The following is an 18,775-nucleotide window of genomic DNA, read 5'->3' on the forward strand; positions in this document are numbered from 1 at the left end:
TACACGGACGCAACGCGGCCAATGGTTAAGAAACAAATATATTACTCCTAGAAATGGAATGTACAGTCCAACAAACAACACAGCAACAACACACACGTTTACAGTATATACACTCAGCTGTCTGACCCATCCAGGCCACCGTAGTAAACAAACCGCGGACCTCCTCCAGCACTACCGCTAATGCTAATCCCTTCGTCTAAGCGTCTTTAAACCCTCGTTTAAAATGTGTGACCTGACAAGATATTTCAGCCCTTTATCGTTTTTCTCAAGACACATAATGCCCGATAATCTTGTCTGCTAAACCCAGATTATAAAGGAAGAGCTGGGCCTAGCATTACTGGAATCCTGGACAATTGTCACCGCCGATCACAGATCGTCAAAGATCAACCCTACTGAAGAGACGGACAAGGTGAGGTCATCACCGATCGGGGAACACGGAAGCACAGTGCGCTCCAGACACACGTCTGGTTAAACTCGTACGTCTGTTTTTGGGCGGGAGTTAACATGGACGTTTCGGAGTGAGTTTCTCCTCTTGACTTGGCAGTGGGCATGGAGCTAACCCCCGACATGTTTAGCGTGGAAGGCTTCGGGACTGGTCCGTCCACCATAGAGCTGGAGGGGCCAGAGCCACGATGGCAGGACATTGTTCCGTTAAATAAAAAAGGATAACAGATAAGCAGCTCGATCTTATTTCCTTACAACCATCATCACACTTTGGAGATTTAGACGATCAACGCATCCGAACCCACACCAGGAGCTAAGTTATCAGCACACACGAACGATGTTATCACGAGTAAACACAATGAGTACAAAAAAAGTGCAATTTTGCCTATGATTAGAGGTCTGCAAAGAAATCCTTCTAGATGAACACACACACACTGATTCAGTGATAGAACTACATGTTATTATTATTAAATGGCGGTGTCTGTTTACAACAAATACTTGTTGTCTCTGGAAGACCAACGTGGATATTCTTCAACAGCGAGGAAAAAAAAGAAAATAGAATTCTTCAATAGTTTCTTAAATTTCTGTTGTTTTTTTCTTTAAAAATAAATAAATTAGTAGACGTTAAATAAATAGCTCAGCCCTCCCTCTGACTGTGAGTCAGTCTCAGTGTGGTCTGACCAGGACATACTGGTCTATCAGACTCACACAGGAACCTTCAAACTGGTTTCCTCCTCTTTGAGAAAAAACAGTTGGCTTTAGAAGTTATCGGTTATTTCCTTATTTTAGAGGGGTTTAAACGGCAATCCTAAGGCCAGGATCGACTGTCTCCACAAGAATATGAGTGAGAGTCGCGAAGATTAAGCCATTTCAGATAATAAAATAAAAAAATCCACAGAGCACTATGGCCTCAGTCCTACCCTTCAACTGGCGAACAAACCATAATTTCTGAAGTGCTAAAACCAGTTTCCCTCAAAAAACCTGCCTTTCTTTATCCAACAGGAAACTCCCTGGTAGTGCAATAATGACAGCTTCCTGTCTCCGTCTGCCAAATACATGATATCCATCGGGATAGCATTCTTCATGAAATAAAACAAAACTGAACGAAAACGATAAAAATGTTTCCTTCAAGAACTTTTGCTGATTTGGTGAAAGTTGATTGTTAACATCGTCTGTCGAGATGTGAATCAGCCATGATTTCTGTTCAACTCATCCCCTTCTCCCTGTGTGTGTGCAGTCTGAAATCTGGCAGTTGACCGGTCATTGACGTCCATTCTAATAATCGAGTGCTCAGCCGCTCTTATAGCTGCTTCTTTGTTCTGTCAAACACAAGAAAGCCCATACGAACTCCCCTGTGTCCAAAAACTAACGAATCCAGCATTTCGTAGGCATTAACTTGGTTAGGACAAATAAAAAAAAGATACTGTTAGGGGAGAGGTAATGGATTTCAATGGTTGGTCAACTGGCCAGTTTCAGAGCGTGCGTACATCACGAGGGGGGGGGGAGATGAACACAAATAATGTCAGGCTTCCATCAGGACAGAGAGAACTTTAACAAATATCCAGGGGTCTTACAAACCGTTTAACATCAAAAAGGTGAACTTTTTAAAAAGAAAATAAAGTTAGCACTATTTCCTGATCACACAACATTCCTGTAACCTTTAGTCATCGTGAGTTTTATGGAAGACCTCAGCTCGACAAAGCTTGGAAGACACACCTAATGAACAGCGTTAACATATTAAAAGTCTTCTTCTCTTTCATTCAACAAATATATTAAAAATATTAAGCTCACAAGTAGCCAAGGCTAATTATGAACTATCTCTATCTACAGCCGAGAGTATGTGCATGAGGCGTCAACATTAGGGCTGGGCAAAAAAATCGATTTCATTTCAATTTTGCAATATCGATTCATAGGGCATGAGCTAGAGTTTTTTTTAATTTATTTTTTTAGTTGTTACCATTATTATTATTTTTGCACTTTAATAAACAATGCCTTAATGCAATTTTCAGTGATGGATTGTTGTAGTTTAAGTACACTTTCACTTGCAATTCCTTTCTAATTTCAAAATTGCACTTTTGAGACTTGAGACAATTTTGTTTACAGCTCAAGTTTAAACTGTCCAATTTACAAGTTTGCACTTACAACCTGTTGTTTAAGATGAAGAGAGCCATTTTCATTATTCAAGAGCAGATTGAATCAAATCGAATCGTGATTAATCGTTTCAGAACCTTATGAATCGAAATCGAATCGATTTAGGAAATTGGCCACGAGACCCAGCCCTAGTCACCATCACAGCAAAACAAAACCAGTACAACCAGTACCCAACTGGTACGAAGCGGAGACACAAACAGACCGAACTACCGGCCAATCGGCGGTTGAGAGGGGGATCTTGGCAGTGACCTAGAAAACGGAAAATAATAACGACATTGTATTTGGAGCTGACGTAAGTGGCAGTTGAGTCTGCTCCGTCCAGAAAAAATTATAAAAACCCTAGAAATTGTAAAAAGCCCAAAACGTTCCCCACTCCAGATTCAACAGTTTATCCTTCTGCCTCTTGCTGTTGTCGAAAAAGCGCCTCTCGTCGTGACGGAAGAACTTTGTTTCTGTTTCCTTAGCAACAAGGGTGTAGGGTTGGATGGTGGTGGGGGGGGGGGGTGGCCGTTCAGAGGACGAGGGTCCGGGCGGTGGAGCCCGGGATGGGGTAGGGTTTCAGGTACTGCCTGGCCTGCTCTGTCATGATCAGCTGGTCCTCCGTCTTGCCGTAGACCACCGCCTCCCAGTCCTTCCTCTCCTGGGGGGGGAGAAAGAGAGTCAGGGGGGTCTAACGGACCAGGGACACAGACCAGTGACTGGCTGGTCTGTGTGTGTGTGTGTGTGTGTGTGAGAGAGAGTGGCAGGACATGATTTTAGAGCCGCGTTGAACTTCCTCGTCGGCAGGTCTGTACCCGTCAAGAAAATATGTTGTGTGTCTTTTGTTTTCTTATGTTGTTTGGCTTTATGTCTTAAAACGTGCGTCTCTCTGGTCTCTGCTATGGTCGACTTAAAAAAAAAAAGAAAGTGCTAAAGCTGTTGAACAATGATGCAAACAGTTCATATCAACCTAATTCTTTCAGCGTTCAGCAGAATGAACGGCTCTGCGCTAGAGAGAGGGGTCTGCCTACCGGTCGCGGCGGGGTCCTGTGGGAGGCCGACGTCCTCTTTGTCCTCTGGTTGCCGTGGCGATGCTGAGGGGCCCTGTCCCTCCCGGCCGGGGCCCCTCTCTCCGAGGCGGGCGTCATGAGCAACGAGCTGCTCAGGAGACTCTCCGACGCCACCTGGGAACGTGTCCATAAAGGTTTATTAAATACCCTCTCTAGTGTGTTTATATTGTTTAAGACAGTAGCATTGGTGTCAGTTATACTGACACAAGGAACATTGGTTACTCTTTACGCTCGAGTATAACTGTTAAAAACAAGGCATTGGGTTCGGCTTAGCTCAGGAGCTAGAGCGGGTTGACTGGTAACCAAAAGGTTGCTAGTTCGAGCCCAGGCTCCTCCTCCTAGAGTGTTGAGGAGTCCCTGAGCGAGACACTTAACCCTCACTGCTCCTGACGAGCTGGCTGTCGCCTCGCATGGTCAACTCTGCCGTCGGTGTGTCAATGTGTGTATTAACCGATGTAAGTCGCTTTGGATAAAAGTGTCTGCCAAATGCCCTAATTGGAATTGACATGGTCCTTTGTTAACTGTTTGATCCAGGTGTATGTTTACTCTTTCAAGAAAGACCGAGCAATCCTTGAGTCTATCAATCGGCATCTCTCAGCTATGATTGGGGGGTGTATCTCAGGCGTGGACCCCCGGAAGCGATCCAACCAGGTGACGCAGCAATAGGACGAGCCAATAGAAACGGCCCCTGGGTGAGTCCTACCTGGGCAGTGTTGAGTGGGTCTTCAAACAGCTCCACGTGGAGGCAGTCTTTCCCCCAGGGGTCCAGAACCAGGGCCTTCCTCACCTTCCTGGCCGGCCCGCTCATCTGAGGGGGGAGACAGACCAACAGAGTCACCTCTACACCCACACCAAGATTCAAACCCTTAGCGCTAAGCCAGGGTCCACTTCTCCCAAGAGTATGTATTGATTCCCTAAGATCAAGCCATTTAAGATAACCAAAATAATCAAATGTATGGCCTAAGTCATACTTCCCTTCAACTGGAGAACAAACCATCAGTTCTGAAGTGCTAAAAACCAGTTTCCTGGAAACCTGTTACATTATAATCATTACGGTAATTCCAGCAGTTGTAGGTTTTAGAACCACTGCTGTAGTAACAGTGGAATTACCGTAATGGTTCTAAAGTAACAGAGGTTTTAGAACCACTGCTGTAGTTACAGTGGAATTACCGTAATGGTTCTAAAGTAACGGAGGTTTTAGAACCACTGCTTTAGTTGCAGTGGAATTACCATAATGGTTCTAAAGTAAAAGAGGTTTTAGAACCACTGCTGTAGTTACAGTGGAATTACCGTAATGGTTCTAAAGTAACGGAGGTTTTAGAACCACTGCTGTAGTAACAGTGGAATTACCGTAATGGTTCTAAAGTAACGGAGGTTTTAGAACCACTGCTTTAGTTACAGTGGAATTACCGTAATGGTTCTAATGTAACAGAGGTTTTAGAACCACTGCTGTAGTAACAGTGGAATTATCGTAATGGTTCTAAAGTAACGGAGGTTTTAGAACCACTGCTTTAGTTACAGTGGAATTACCGTAATGGTTCTAATGTAACAGAGGTTTTAGACCAGCTGTGAGCTCATCCTCCACAGACAGACAGAGGAAGGGGAGGAACGCCTACGTTGTGTTTCCAGGAGTCGTATTCCGGCTGGGCGTCCGTCCGGATGAAGATGTCGGCTCCGGTCTCCTGCTTCAGAACCTCCCGGATGTCCTCCTCCAAGAAGGCCAGGGGCTGGGGCTACACACGCACACGCACACACACGCACACACACACACGCACACACGCACACAGACAAACACAACCGTATGAGGTTAGATATCAATCACATTATTAATTAATATCGATAATATTACTAATATCAATTAATATAAGGGATGTATGTCCATAGGGTTTATTTAATCGGAAGCTGATGTGAACAGGGCCGATGTTAATGCCGATATCCATTACTGAGTTTTCAGTGCTATTTTGTTACAGGACTAACATATTTTAGTCGGTTTAAAACCGTTTAAACCGTTGGGTTTACGATAGGCCAATAATATGGCGACCCTCACCTCCATCTTGACCGGCCCGTGCATCTTCTCCTGCGCCGCCAGAGCGTTCTTAAACGGCGTCGGCGTCCTGGGAGTCGGGATCATGACAGTCTTCCGATATTTCGGAGTCCTGGAGCTACGGGAGGCACACAGCGTCCGAAAAAACACAAAGATCGGAATAAAGATCGGTGAACATGACCACAATCTTCAGCGAGAGACGTTATACAAACGGAACCAAACTCGGTACGACAAAAACAACAAAAACGTAGCACACATCTGTCCACACTATAACACAAACATCGGAATAAAAATCGGGGGATGGGACTACGATCTACAGCGAGCGACGTTACGCAAACGAAACAAAACTCGTTACGACCAAAACGTAAGACCGCCTGTCCCACACTAATGCCTCTTTCCAACCGCACATGTAGCTCGACTTCGACTCGACCGTACTCGCACAATCGACAACGGTTGCAGCACTGGTCGTTTTCCACCGCAAATAGTACCTCCTGGACGTGGGGGGGTCCGGCTGCGCTAAAGGGCCGTGACGATTTTTGTACTTGCCGCAAACGACACCTACCAACCCCCACATGGACAGAACCCACATAAAAACAATGGGGACAGCGTACCAGTACTATTATTAGCTGGCATGTTGAAGAGTTTGAAGAAGTGGTAATATGGGCTTGCGGCGCTGCTATGACGGTTACCAGCATGGTTGCCATGCGCTCTCGTTACTTCGCACCACTCTACTGGCCCATCAGTGGCCGCCGTCTGCCGACGTCACCTTTTAGCATCGGCTCAGCTCGCTTGGAACCTAGAGCGAGGCGGTACTTAAAAAAGAGCAGCCACTTCAGGTACCAGATACCTTGTTTTCGCGTTGGAAAACGCCAAAAATGCGAGCTGAGTCGAGTCGAGTCGAGCTGGTACCATGCAGTGGAAAAGCGGCATAAGAAGCCTTTTTATCGGTCACTGAAAACGTATTCCGAAGGTTCCTACGTTTGGGCCCGGAGTGTAACTGCGGCCACACTAATAGAGTGTCCCTGACTGGTGGCCCATACCCCGCGTTCTCCTTCTGGCTCTTGGGCAGGGTGTGGCTGGGCGTGGTCAGCAGACCCTTCTGCCCGCACACGGGCGTGGAGGTGTAGGACGGGTGGTCCAGCCACAGCTGGTCAGCCCCCGACATGTTGAAGAGCTGGAGGGGAGAGAGAGAGAGAGAGGGAGAGAGACAGAGACAGAGAGAGAGGGAGGGAGGGAGAGAGACAGAGAGGGGGGGGGAGAGAGAGACAGAGAGAGAGACAGAGAGACAGAGAGAGGTCAGGTTACAATGTGACTGCAGACGATGGTGGCACCAGATATGGAAACATGCAATCCCAAATGTCCGACTGTGAGCTGAGGTTTCAGACACATGTTCTGTGAAGTACCTGAAGACCTACTTACACTTACTTTGATTCTAAGACTAGAATCAAAGTAAGTGTAAGTAGGTCATGGTTTCCTGCATGTTCTCTTAAAGTATTTTACAGATTAACGATACTAAAACAACACTGTAACCCTTGAGCTCGTCTCACCCGCGACGGGGAGAAGGGCAGGCCCTTGCTGGGCGTCTTCCTGGGGGACACCTGGACGTTCTCCAGGAAGGACGGACAGGTGCGGTCGCACATGGGGGACTGCCCCGTCCTCCTCCTCACGCGACCCAGGGACGTCTGCCCGGGCCTGGGTGCGTTGGGGCCCGGCGTCGGGGCCCGGCCGGGGCCCAGCGGGGTGCGCTGTTTGCCGAGGCTGCCGGAGACGGCGGCCAAGGCGTGGACGGTGTAGCGGACGTCCTCCTCCTCCTCCTCCTCCTCCTCGTCCTCCTGCTCCTGCTGCTCCGTCGTGGTTCTCGCCTCAGGAGGAGGAGGAGGGGAGTAGGCTCCCTTGGCGTTCCGGGGGGGCGTCCCGCCGTCGGAGAGGTGGAAGCTGGCCACCTCGCTCCACGCCATGGGGTCCTGGAGAGAGGAGCACAGCTGCACTGGGTCTTCAATACGCCCGGTCTCTGTGTCTGCTGGAGGCTGGCGGCGAGCCTCAAAGGCTCCACCGGCGTCCATGTTGGTCATTCACATTCATAATAAGCCACTCTCAAGAGGATTTTTCCAAAGCATCTTCTCAGCAAAATCAAAGTGTAAGGTAAGAAAGTACACGTGTGCTGCACGATTTAGTTTCTAGTAGTTAGTCTCTCTCTCTCCCTCCCATCTCCCCCCCTCCATCCTCTCTCCCCTCTCCCACCTAACCCCCTCTCTCTCTTCCCCCTCCCTCCCTCCCCCTCTCTCTCCCCCCTCCCCCTCTCTCTCTCCCCCCTCCTCCCCCCCACTCACCGAGTCGATGAGCTCCATGGTCTCGGCGAACTCGGGGATAGTGTGCAGGGTGGACAGCACCGTGCTCGCCTCCGCCGCCAGGAACTTGCTGGGGGAGACGGGGAGCGGCCCCGCGGGGGGTCCCTCTCCCTGGTGGGGGGCCCCCCTCCAGGGCCCCGGGGCCTCCTGGTCCTCCTGGCTGCTGGTGCTGCTGGGGGGGGTCCCAGTGGGGGTCAGGGGCCCGTCGGACCAGGAGAAGAGCTGCTGCTCCACGCTCTACAGGGGGTTGGAGGGAGGGGCCGGGGGTTAGAGGGCCGGGCCGTGGACACGCCCACCAGCGGGGAGGCAGGGGTCGTGACAGATGCATGCTGGGTAGTGGAGTCAACTCGTCGACTAGATGCTGAATAGTAACCTTGTTGTTGTTGTAACTCGGGATGTACCAATACTGTGTGTTATTGACGATGCCTCAGTCAACACAGAGCAGGGCTTCAGTGTTTCAAGCCTCAGTTTGGTCAAATTGTTTAGGTTTGGGAGAGTTAGAATAGCTTTTCTTTAGATTTTAATTTGGTTATTTATGGCATGTATTTGACTGATATCCAATTCCAGCATCCATATTAGTACATCCATTAGTTATAATACATCAAAAGTTACTAATACTGTTTGTATTTGTTCCAGTGTTTGGACTTTTCATGAACTCTCAACGACCAATGACATTCACCGTATAATCCCCCTTTTGAGGCTCGACCAATCAGCAGGAACGAATAAGACAGGAAATAGGGTCATGTGATGATGGGGGTACGGAAAGAGGGTTAAGAAACTGTACAGAAAGACAAGGAGCACCAAGAAGAGTTCACAGCCACCCGGCTGAGCATGGGGGAGGCATGTGGGGGGAGGATGGGGGAGAGGGTGGATTGGGGAGGTTTAGTGAGAGCTAGCGGCGGCTAAAGGTTGAGAAGATGCTAATGGAGGGATGGGGAGATTTTTCCTCCCCACATCACAGCCCTGATGTGGGGAGGAAGGAAGGCTAGCTATAGCAGCTACAGAAGCTAACACTACTAGCACGTTTGCTGTGTTGACGCACGTGCACGCAAGCTAGCAAACGTCAGTGCAACATAATTTCGAACGCTGCAAAGAAACTACGCACACTTCAACTACAGCAGGCCAACATTTTCAGCAGGCCAAAAACGACAGCAGGCCAAAAACTACAGCAGGCTAAAAACTACAGCAGGACAAAAACTACAAAAGATCAAAAACTACAGCAGGCCAAAAACTACAGCAGGCCAAAAACTACAGCGGGCCATAAATACAGCAGGCTCAAAAAATGACAACACGCCAAAAAGCTACAGTGGGCCAAAAAATACAGCAGGCTAAAAACTACAGCAGGCTAAAAACTACAAATGGTCAAAAAACTAAAGCAAGACTAGAACTACAGCAGGCCAAAAACTACAGCGGGCCGACGGGCGCCAGAGGGGGGCTCTTACGAGGGGGGGGGCCCGTCGCTGGTCGTCGCGGCGACGGACCTCAGTCTCTGCTGACATAAGCAGCAGCTCGAGCTCTTTGATTCGCTGCTCTCTGTCTGGGTCGTCCAGGGAGCTCGGCTGAAGGAGACACACCGAGGGAGGAGAGAGGAGAGGAGGAAGGAGGAATCAAGGAGGAGAGGAGACCAGGGGGGAAAAAGAGAAGGTTTTATACATTCATTAATTATCAGATTGAATCTTATCGTCCACCTCCGGGAAGAAGTAAAGAGGAGAAGTTTACATTCTGGATTTGAAGACAAAGGTTAGTGATTTGAAGTTTGAGTGAACCCCCAGTTTCTGCTGGATTTCGAACAATATGCAATAAAAGTCGATAGTTTTGGGCTGTGTAATCCCTATGGTTACGACCCACGGTAACTTTGTTCTACTCCTGTAGTACCATCGTTATTCATAAGTCTTAAAATCAGGGATGTTGGTTATGACACGCCCCCTACATCATCGTTATGACGACAAAGAGTTTACGAGAAGAACGCCACCTGCGTTCAGAGCAGAGTGGAACGATCCCAAACTGTTAAAAACATTGGTTAATTACTCCCCTTATTTCAGTAACGGTGATAAAACGGCATTGATTACTATGTGGAAGATCATATCAGACACATGACCGCGTTTAAAACTAAACAAAAGACAAATTTTGGGTTCACTCTCCCTTTGAATAAATAACAGCTGCAGCAGTGGAAGAAGATTCAAAGAGGTGACGGTGACACGTAGAAACGGTGACACACAGACGCAAGACCCACGTGAACCAGACTCACCGAGAGGAAGCCAGAGGAGTCCAGCAGGCTCTCGATCAGGTGTCCGGTGTGCTGGTCGTAAGGATATCCGCCCATCTATATCACACACAGCGGGATCACACCAGCGGGTTCAATAATACATTTCATTTTTATAAATGTAATTCAGCAGATGGTTTTATCCAAGGAGCCTTTCAAGTGAGGTGTGTGAGTGGGTGCGTGCGTGCGTGCGTGCGTGCAGGCGTCAGTGTTGTTGCGGGCGCGAGTGTGTGCTGTAAATCTGAGTGTGTGCTTCTGTGTGTGCGATGTGCGTGTGTTAATCAACCCAGCGGACCTGGTTGGGGCCGGTCAGGGCCAGGGGGCTGTGGTCGCAGTGCTGGTGGTCTGACGGAGGAGGAGGTGGGGGGGGAGGAGGCGGAGCCGGGGGACAGGGCCTGTGCTGGCGTCTCTTGGCGTGGGAGGAGGAGGAGGGAGGAGGAAGAGGAGGAGGAGGAGGAGGTGAAGGGTCGGCAGCCGTCCTGCAGATACCCCTCCTGCTCCACCTTCCTCCTCATGGTGGAGTTCCAGTGGTTCTTGATGGAGTTGTCCGTCCTGTGTGTGTGTGTGTGTGTGTGTGGTTGTGTGTGTGTGGGTGTGTGTGTGTGTGTGTGGTGGTGTGTGTGTGTGTGTGTGTGTGTGTGTGTGTGTGTGTGTGAGAAAAGAAAAGTCATGTTCAGTTTCATGTCTACATCTGCACTAGATGTAAAAAACCTTCATCGTATTGAATTGATCAAAAAGTAACCCCTCTCATTATTATTATTTATTTTACTTTTCATGGTATTCATTAACTATGGTGACCACATTTGCTCAAGACCTTACCACAATGTTCGACTTTTGCTAATATTTAATCCCAACATTTCAAAGTAAACAAAGCCACTGAACAGGATGTGGGGAGTGGAGTCCCCACATCCTGTTCAGTGGCTTCAAAATAAAAGCGTGGCTGTCAGGCGGGGGGGGGGGGGGGGGGGGGGGGCTCTGACCTGCCGGGCAGCAGCTTGGAGATCTCGGCCCAGCGGTTGCCCAGCCTCTTGTGGGCCTGGTAGATGACCCGGTCCTCCTCCTGGGTCCAGGAGCTCTTCTTCACCTCGGGGTTCAGGTGGTTGTGCCAGCGCTCCCGGCACTGCTTGCCGATGCGGCCCTGGAGGTGCTTGGCGATCACCGACCAGCGCTTCGGCCCGTACTTATGGACCAGGTCGATCACCTGGGCACAGGGGAGGAAAAGAGGGATTACGGCCAATCTGGCAACGCTGGCCAATAGGCCAATCTGGCAACCCTAACCCATTCAAGAAGAAAACTTCCTTGTCCTTTAATGAAGATTTGCCTTTTTTTTTTTTTTTATTACTACGAATGTTCATAACTAACCCATTCTGAGCCAGCACAGGAACTGCCAGAGCGCAGCTTGAATGAATGTAAAACTCTTTATACATTCTGTGAATATTTTCCTTTTTTCTTTTCCCTTAATAACAGAAAAGTTCATTACTAAACAATCTTGGTACAGAAACTGCCACCGCAAAAGCTTGAATGAATGTAAACTTCTTTATACATTCTATAAACATTTGCCTTTTTTTTATATTCCCTTATTAATACAAGAGTTCATAACAAACCAATTCTGGGTCAAGACCTGCCACACTGACTGCTTGAATGAATGTTAAATTAATGTTCACGAGGCGAACATGGAAGTAAGACAGAACACGCTGGCTGTGAGAGACTCTGAGGTCACCCGTCAGCTCTCGTTATTGATAGCTGAGCATGTGTTTGTGTTTCCGTCCCGATGCCAACAAGGAGGGGGGGGGGGGGGGGGGGGAACGGGATGACGAAGGAATGCCCGACATTCAGTCAGAGCCGCGTGCCGTATAAGGAAAAACGCTCTCAGACACGGAGATGGCTTTGGGCCCTGAGTCTGGCCCTCAGAGCTGGCCCCTCTCAAACCAGAGCCCTGGCAGCTCTGAGTTGAGCAAAGCCATGAGGTAGTGGAGCATTCGCGTCGCCAAGAAAAGCTAAACTCAGGCCCCGGTCGAGAATTTTGGCGGCAAACCTGTCCGGCCCGTCTTTTTGGCGGGAAACCCGTAGGGCCAGTTTTCCGCGGAGGAGGGTAACAGATTTACCCTTTCTTAACATTCTTTTTTACATCCTCCTCCTTCCGACTGTAAACCTTTTATTGTCCTTCCAGATACTTCCACAGGATCGGTTACTCCCCTCCTCCTCCGCCCAGAGGAGGCTGGGGGAGGAGGTGGAGGAGGAGGTGGAGGAGGAGGTGGAGGAGCCACGCCCTGCGTCTCCTCTTACCTTCTGGTCCTCCTCCTTTGTCCAGGGTCCTTTCACCAACTCGGGGTTCAGCACCTTCTGCCAGCGATGCTGACACTGGCCATCTGTCCTCCCCTGTGACACAAGGACACCGTCATTAGGAACAGCACGTCATTACGGCACGCTGTAGGCACCACCGCCACTGGCACCACCACCTCCACCACCACCACCTCCACCACCACCACCTCCACCACCACCACCACCACCACCACCACCTCCACCACCACCTCCACCACCACCACCTCCACCACCTCCACCACCACCACCTCCACCACCTCCACCACCACCACCACCTCCACCACCACCACCACCTCCACCTCCACCACCACCTCCACCAATACCAAGGCCAGCACCTCGTCATTAAGGCACACTGCAGCCCCCAGCCACCACCGCCACCTCCGCCAACACCGCCACCTCCGCCAACACCACCACCTCCTCCAACACCACCACCACCTCCAACACCGCCACCTCCTCCAACACCACCACCTCCTCCAACACCACCACCTCCTCCAAAACCACCACCTCCTCCAACACCACCACCTCCTCCAACACCGCCACCTCCTCCAACACCACCACCTGCGGCAGGCACCTTATCATAACAGCCCACTGTAACCTCCAACACCACCATCACCTCCTCCACCATATCCAGAACCTCCACCATCACCATCATCTCCATATCCATCACCCTGACCACCACCTCCTCCAACCACCACCTCCACCACCACCTCTTCCACCCCTTCCACCTCCACCACCACCACCACCCCCTCCACCACCTCCACCGCCATCGGCCTCACGCTCTCCCCGCTTTGACAGCTGTGGTGGGGTGACACCCCACTGAGCTAATCACCCCCCCCGGTGCTAATGTGATATGTCTCTAATTAGCGCTGAAGCTAGGGCTAATGGATCCTCGCGGGCTAATGGGCCACACAGGGTGTTGTGTCTGGTGGCGATACACACCGAGAGGAATCAAAAAGTTAATGTTATGAAATGCTGTTGAACAAGTGACCAGTTATATGATTACTGATGTTTAGCCTGGGGAATAAATATTTGAACGTGAAAGGAAAGTTAACTAGTTGGCTCATATTAGCCACATTTTGTTAGGAACTTGTCGGACTTTGAAACCAAGCATTGGGAAGCAGGTTCTGCCAATCCTGAATTAGCCAATATCGAATTACATAATACAGTTTGTCCTGACCTAATTACTTTCAAAACCATCCAATTTGGGAAGCAAGGTTTGGTCTGAAAGTCGCCTTTATACGTCAACGCTCCAACTGTTCAGAGTTTATTTTTTTTGATTTTTGCTAAAAGATGACTTTTCCAGTCAAGACAACGAGGTAGACCAAGATGAGTTATTGATATACCAGGCCCAGAGCAGGTAGGGAGGGTAGAATGGGGATCTCTTCCAGGACTTCACGCTACTTACTGTAAAATGTCCGGCTATTACTTTCCAAGAGTCGGTGCCGTTCTGCTCCACTAACTTCTTCAGTTTGTCATCCTGGGAATTAACAGAGAGAATCAGAGTTTAATACACAAGATACCAACCTGGGTGTCTGGGATATACTTCTGTCCATTTGATCGGCTGTGATCGGGACCACAGTACAAACTTCTGAATTTCAACATCGTTATTAATTTAGATTGTGAGTGTTTCTCACATTGACACAAAATGAAACCCATCCATACCTCCCTCTTCTCTTCTTACCTCCCTCCCTCTCCCTCCCTTCCTCCCTCTCCTCTCCCCTCCATCTCCCCTCTCAAACCCATCACTCCAGCCCCGTGTCCGTCCCCATAGCAGGTGACCACTGCTTGAGGAAGCACGTGGGATTTCCTTTGGCTCTCCAACGCCCTGACCGTGTTGGAGATCACCCATTGAACTACAGCGATCTCTCTCTATCTCCCTAAGCGGTGATTGCGCTCGGCACAGATTAGACATTCGGCACAGATTACTGATTAAAAATGTATTATTGACGTAATTTGGTCGATACCCTTAGTAAGAGTCTGATCCACAGCCCCCCCCCCCTTATTGAGATAGTAATAGTGAACAAGGGAAATCAAACGGAAATTTCGATCATGTTTTAATCATTTTAGTTAGCGTACCAGATGACCAGAAAACAGAAACAAACTGGGTACCAGTACAATCCACCACTCCACACCATTGAACCACAGCTAGAGTCTAGGGGCTACGGGCTGGACCCCTGGGGCGGGTTAGGGTCAGGGGTTAGGGTGATGATCACCCACCTCATCCCGGGACCACTTGACTTTACACAGCGGCCTCTTGTCCTTGCTCTTCTCTCGGCTCTCCGGGTCGGTCGAGTGCAGATCTTCATCCTCTTCATCACTGGAAGACAACACGGCCGTCAGGGAACAGTTTCAAAGCTTCAGCCACCGATCCAACCGTCAAACACGTGACGTGTTTGACGGTTGACGTGTTGACGTGTTTCCCATGACATTTTTTTTTGTATAAAATGAAACACCTTTGTCGTGATGCAATGAAATATGAAAATATTGAAAAAAATGCAACACTTATAAAGATTTGCAGAGCACAGTGTGTAAGTTTAACTACAATGTAAACTAGCTTGGTTGTGTTCTGCTCCACCAATTGACAGACAACTTTAGAAACATGACCACTCCATACAGTGGCGCTTTTGCAAAACATACAAAGTAGCGTGTTTTCTCATTTGTGAAGGAAAAAAACACAACGCAACAGTGGAGCTCTTCCATCGCACAGTATTCTCCGACAACGCTGAACAGAAAAACCTCCACTGAAACCTCGGTGCAAACCGTGGGTACATAACGACGACATAGAGAACTTGGAAGTTGTGCACCATACTATGACCCTGCAGCGAGTGGGCAACCCCACATCACATGTGATGTCACCTCAGCCCCCGCCACATGGCACGGCCAGGGTTGTTATTGTTAGAGACGGTATCTATGGTAACGCAAAGAACCATGTGAAGGAATTGCCTCAGCGGTGTTCGTATAAATCTTGTGGCCGGGTAATACCGTCTCCAGGGCCGAGAGCTGGGATAATATACCCCACTGCAATACACACTGCTGCGCACACACATCCTTAATCACACACATCTTTAAACACACACACACACATCCTTAATCACACACATACATCCTTAATCACACACATCCTTAAACAAACACACATACATCCTTAAACACACACTCAAATACATCGTGCACACACGCACGCACACATACACACAGGCACACAGAGGCACACACACTCACACGCACAGAGGCACTTACACCCACACACACACACACATTCACACACACACACACGTACACAACCTTAAACACACAAACACACACACATACACATTATTGCACACATACACACACACAAACAAATACAAACCAAGGACTCATACAGTATCTTGCCATGAAAGAGCTGAAACTGGCAGAGTAATATGGTCTATTGATCTCGCAAGCGCAATTAGGGAAATGAGAGAGTGAGCCTGGGCCTCTTTCTCTCTCTCTCTCTCTCTCTCTCTCTCTCTCTCTCTCTCTCTCTCTCTCTCTCTCTCTCTCTCTCTCTCTCTCCCTCTCTCTCTCTCTCTCTCTCTCTCTCTCTCTCTCTCTCTCTCTCTCTCTCTCTCTCTCTCTCTCTATCCCTCTCTCCCCCCCCCCCCTGGTCCCAGAGCAGGGGGAAAGAGGTGCTCCCACATCAAAAGGCCCTTTCTCCTCTGGAGGTGTTTCACTGGGAGGAGGAGGAGGAGGAGGAGGAGGAGGAGGAGGAGGAGGAGGAGGAGGAGGAGGAGGGGGGGGGGAGGAGGAGGAGGGGAGGAGGAGGAGGAGGAGGAGGGGGGGGAGGAGCTGAGGAGGAGGGAGGAGGGGGGGGGGAGGAGGGGAGGAGGAGGAGGAGGAGGAGGAGGAGGGGGAGGAGGAGGAGGAGGAGGAGGAGAGAGGAGGGGGGGGAGGAGCTGAGGAACATGTCATCACTAACGGTCTGAGGCCCATCCAGACCTTCCTCACCCACATACTGAACATTACCGGGACGTCACGGGTTCAAACCTCAAGCTGGGGACACCACTGTATTCCATCCCCCCCTCCTCACACCCACCCACGACCCCCCCACCCAGGAGACACAGAGGTGGGGGTGGGGGAGTGGGAGGGGGGGACACAGAGGTTGGGGGGTGTGCGTGAGGAGGGGGGAAGAGAGAGGGGTGTAGGGATGGAGGGGGTAACACAGAGGTGGGGGTGTGTGGGGAGGAGGGGGGGGGGGGGGGGGGGGGCGAGGAGGTGGGGAGGGGGGGTGGGTGGGCGACACGCGCCAGCCTGTTAACAGCCTGTTATGTCATCAGGGTGTATGAATGCCCAGCCCTCAATCAGAGCATAAATCATTCATTGATGGATTCATTTGCATGCAATTCATGATTGTGCACTCTTTGTCTAATTTATTCTTTTAGGGCCAACATTGATTTAATTTTTTTTATTTATTTTTACCTTTATTTACTGTATTACGGTACTGAATGTTTATATTAAGATTATTTCATTTGTTATTAGCCTATTGTTGATTTTTTTCGGACTGCAAAATCCTTAGATTGGTAGATGAAACTATTATTATAAATGTATTATTAAATTGTTAATACATTAATAGGAACGCTGAATTAAACTGCTTCTGATGAGCATCTCGCTGTAAAAGGACAATAGGGCGATAAACAAAGCAGAAACAAAAAACTAGCTGCTGTATCACTTTCCAGTAGCCTAGTGTGTGTGTGTGCGTGTGTGTGTGTGCGTGTGTGTGTGGCTCTATTTAGACTCTGCTATTAGGTTATACAACCTATTTACTCTCATTCATGCTATTTATTACACAAAAACATCTCCTCTATCGTTTACCAACACAGGATGGTATAGACCTCCTGGTACAACGGGGATGTTAAGGGCTCCTGCTTTACTCTATGAGCTCTACTTTGTCCTGAGCACGGACCCACAGCAGGTGCACACCGGACCCGAGATCCGAGAGTACATCTGACAGACCCGAGACGACGTCAACCAAACGGCTCACAAGCATTTACACAAAACACGTATGTAACAGCGTACATGTCTGCAACATGTATATTTAACAACTAAAGGGGCGCACTTGAACCACTGACAGCCTCGCGGTTCGGTTATTGACGGCGTATTGACGCGCTCACCTGCGCGTCTTGACGTGGTCCATGATGACAGCCCGCTGCGGTGCGGAACGCTTTGTGAAGGAGACGAATGGTAGGAGACGGTCCTCTTCTAGAAGTCCACATGAGCTGAGTGTTGACGGCGCGCCATCCTGCAGTCCACACCATTACGCACGAACCGCTCCTACTGTAAAACCATTGTTTTGGTCATTCAACACCCGTCCAAATAAACGTTGGTGTATCCCCTACTAAAACAGATTCTTGATAAGAACACGTTTATTTAGACCCGCGCGTTTATGGCCAGATTAGTAATAAATAAACTCCGAATGGTCCGCGGTGGTGCACGCCTCGCTGCGCTGCACTGTCTCCCTCACTGGTCTCAACTCGTCCTCCGCGACATTATCATTTTTGTTCATCCCGCCGAATCCCGCCGACCAGCCTTCTTCCAGAGGGGGTTTGAATCTGCGCAGGCGGCCTCTACTCCCATTGGCCAGGAAGGGGGGAGCGAGTCCTGGGGGGAGCGATTAAATGCGGCTGGGTCTGAGCGCCTAACGTGATTGGCTCACTCCCGGGAGCCAATGACGTCAGGTGCTCCCACCCAGCGCATTAAATCATAGTACCTTTTCTGTCACCTCTCCACTGAACAGCTCTATTCATAAGGCGATCCCAGGGCATGAAATGAGCCCGTTGTCTCTGCTAGGTGAGACTGAAGTCGTTCAAATAGTGTGCACTAAATAAATAATGTGTGTTTAGGAGCAGAGGAAAAACATAGCATAGAATAAAACATGGACACACTTTAATGTAATGAATGAAAGAGTTTAGAGAGCGTTACTAATTCCGAGAGTATGTCCCTGCACATGAAGTGATGCCAATTTACAAACCAATATAAAATACAAACCAGTTTATGCACATGATAGGAATGGTGAAGTGACAGGCAGGGTGCACAATGCGAGATGGTTGTGAAAGTTTGATAGGTGTCTGACACCTTGTGGACAAATGGGGGATTTTGTAAAAGTTAAGAAATTATATTGGTCATATGAATATAC

The 18,775-nt window shown here is 49.2% G+C and overlaps 1 protein-coding gene across 1 annotated transcript; it reads right to left on the reverse strand.

Annotated features, from left to right (window-relative positions):
- Positions 1-1,306: 1,306 nt before the first annotated feature.
- Positions 1,307-18,121, reverse strand: mybl1 (v-myb avian myeloblastosis viral oncogene homolog-like 1). The gene is made up of 17 exons (XM_056584615.1): positions 17,754-18,121; positions 14,839-14,938; positions 14,027-14,098; positions 12,586-12,678; positions 11,280-11,500; positions 10,762-10,851; positions 10,595-10,727; positions 10,285-10,359; positions 9,479-9,595; positions 8,019-8,273; positions 7,236-7,670; positions 6,729-6,862; positions 5,692-5,806; positions 5,261-5,377; positions 4,348-4,452; positions 3,606-3,758; positions 1,307-3,235 (listed from the first exon to the last, which is right to left on the reverse strand). The coding sequence occupies exons 1-17, from the start codon at positions 17,774-17,776 to the stop codon at positions 3,107-3,109; spliced, it is 2,367 nt and encodes a 788-aa protein (XP_056440590.1). The 5' UTR covers positions 17,777-18,121; the 3' UTR covers positions 1,307-3,106.
- Positions 18,122-18,775: the final 654 nt, after the last annotated feature.

This window comes from Gadus chalcogrammus, chromosome 23, assembly GCF_026213295.1.
Source record: "Gadus chalcogrammus isolate NIFS_2021 chromosome 23, NIFS_Gcha_1.0, whole genome shotgun sequence".
Lineage (NCBI taxonomy): Eukaryota > Metazoa > Chordata > Actinopteri > Gadiformes > Gadidae > Gadus > Gadus chalcogrammus.

Bases quoted from the DNA above. Each gene is read 5' to 3' on its own strand.
- mybl1 (XM_056584615.1), bottom strand. From the start codon at position 17,776: ATGGACCACGTCAAGACGCGCAG. The intron at 7,671-8,018 runs GTGAGTGGGGGG...GACCCAGTGCAG, and splicing joins CCATGGAGCTCATCGACTCG to CTGTGCTCCTCTCTCCAGGA. The intron at 5,378-5,691 runs GTGAGGGTCGCC...GTGCGTGTGTAG, and splicing joins ACGGGCCGGTCAAGATGGAG to CCCCAGCCCCTGGCCTTCTT.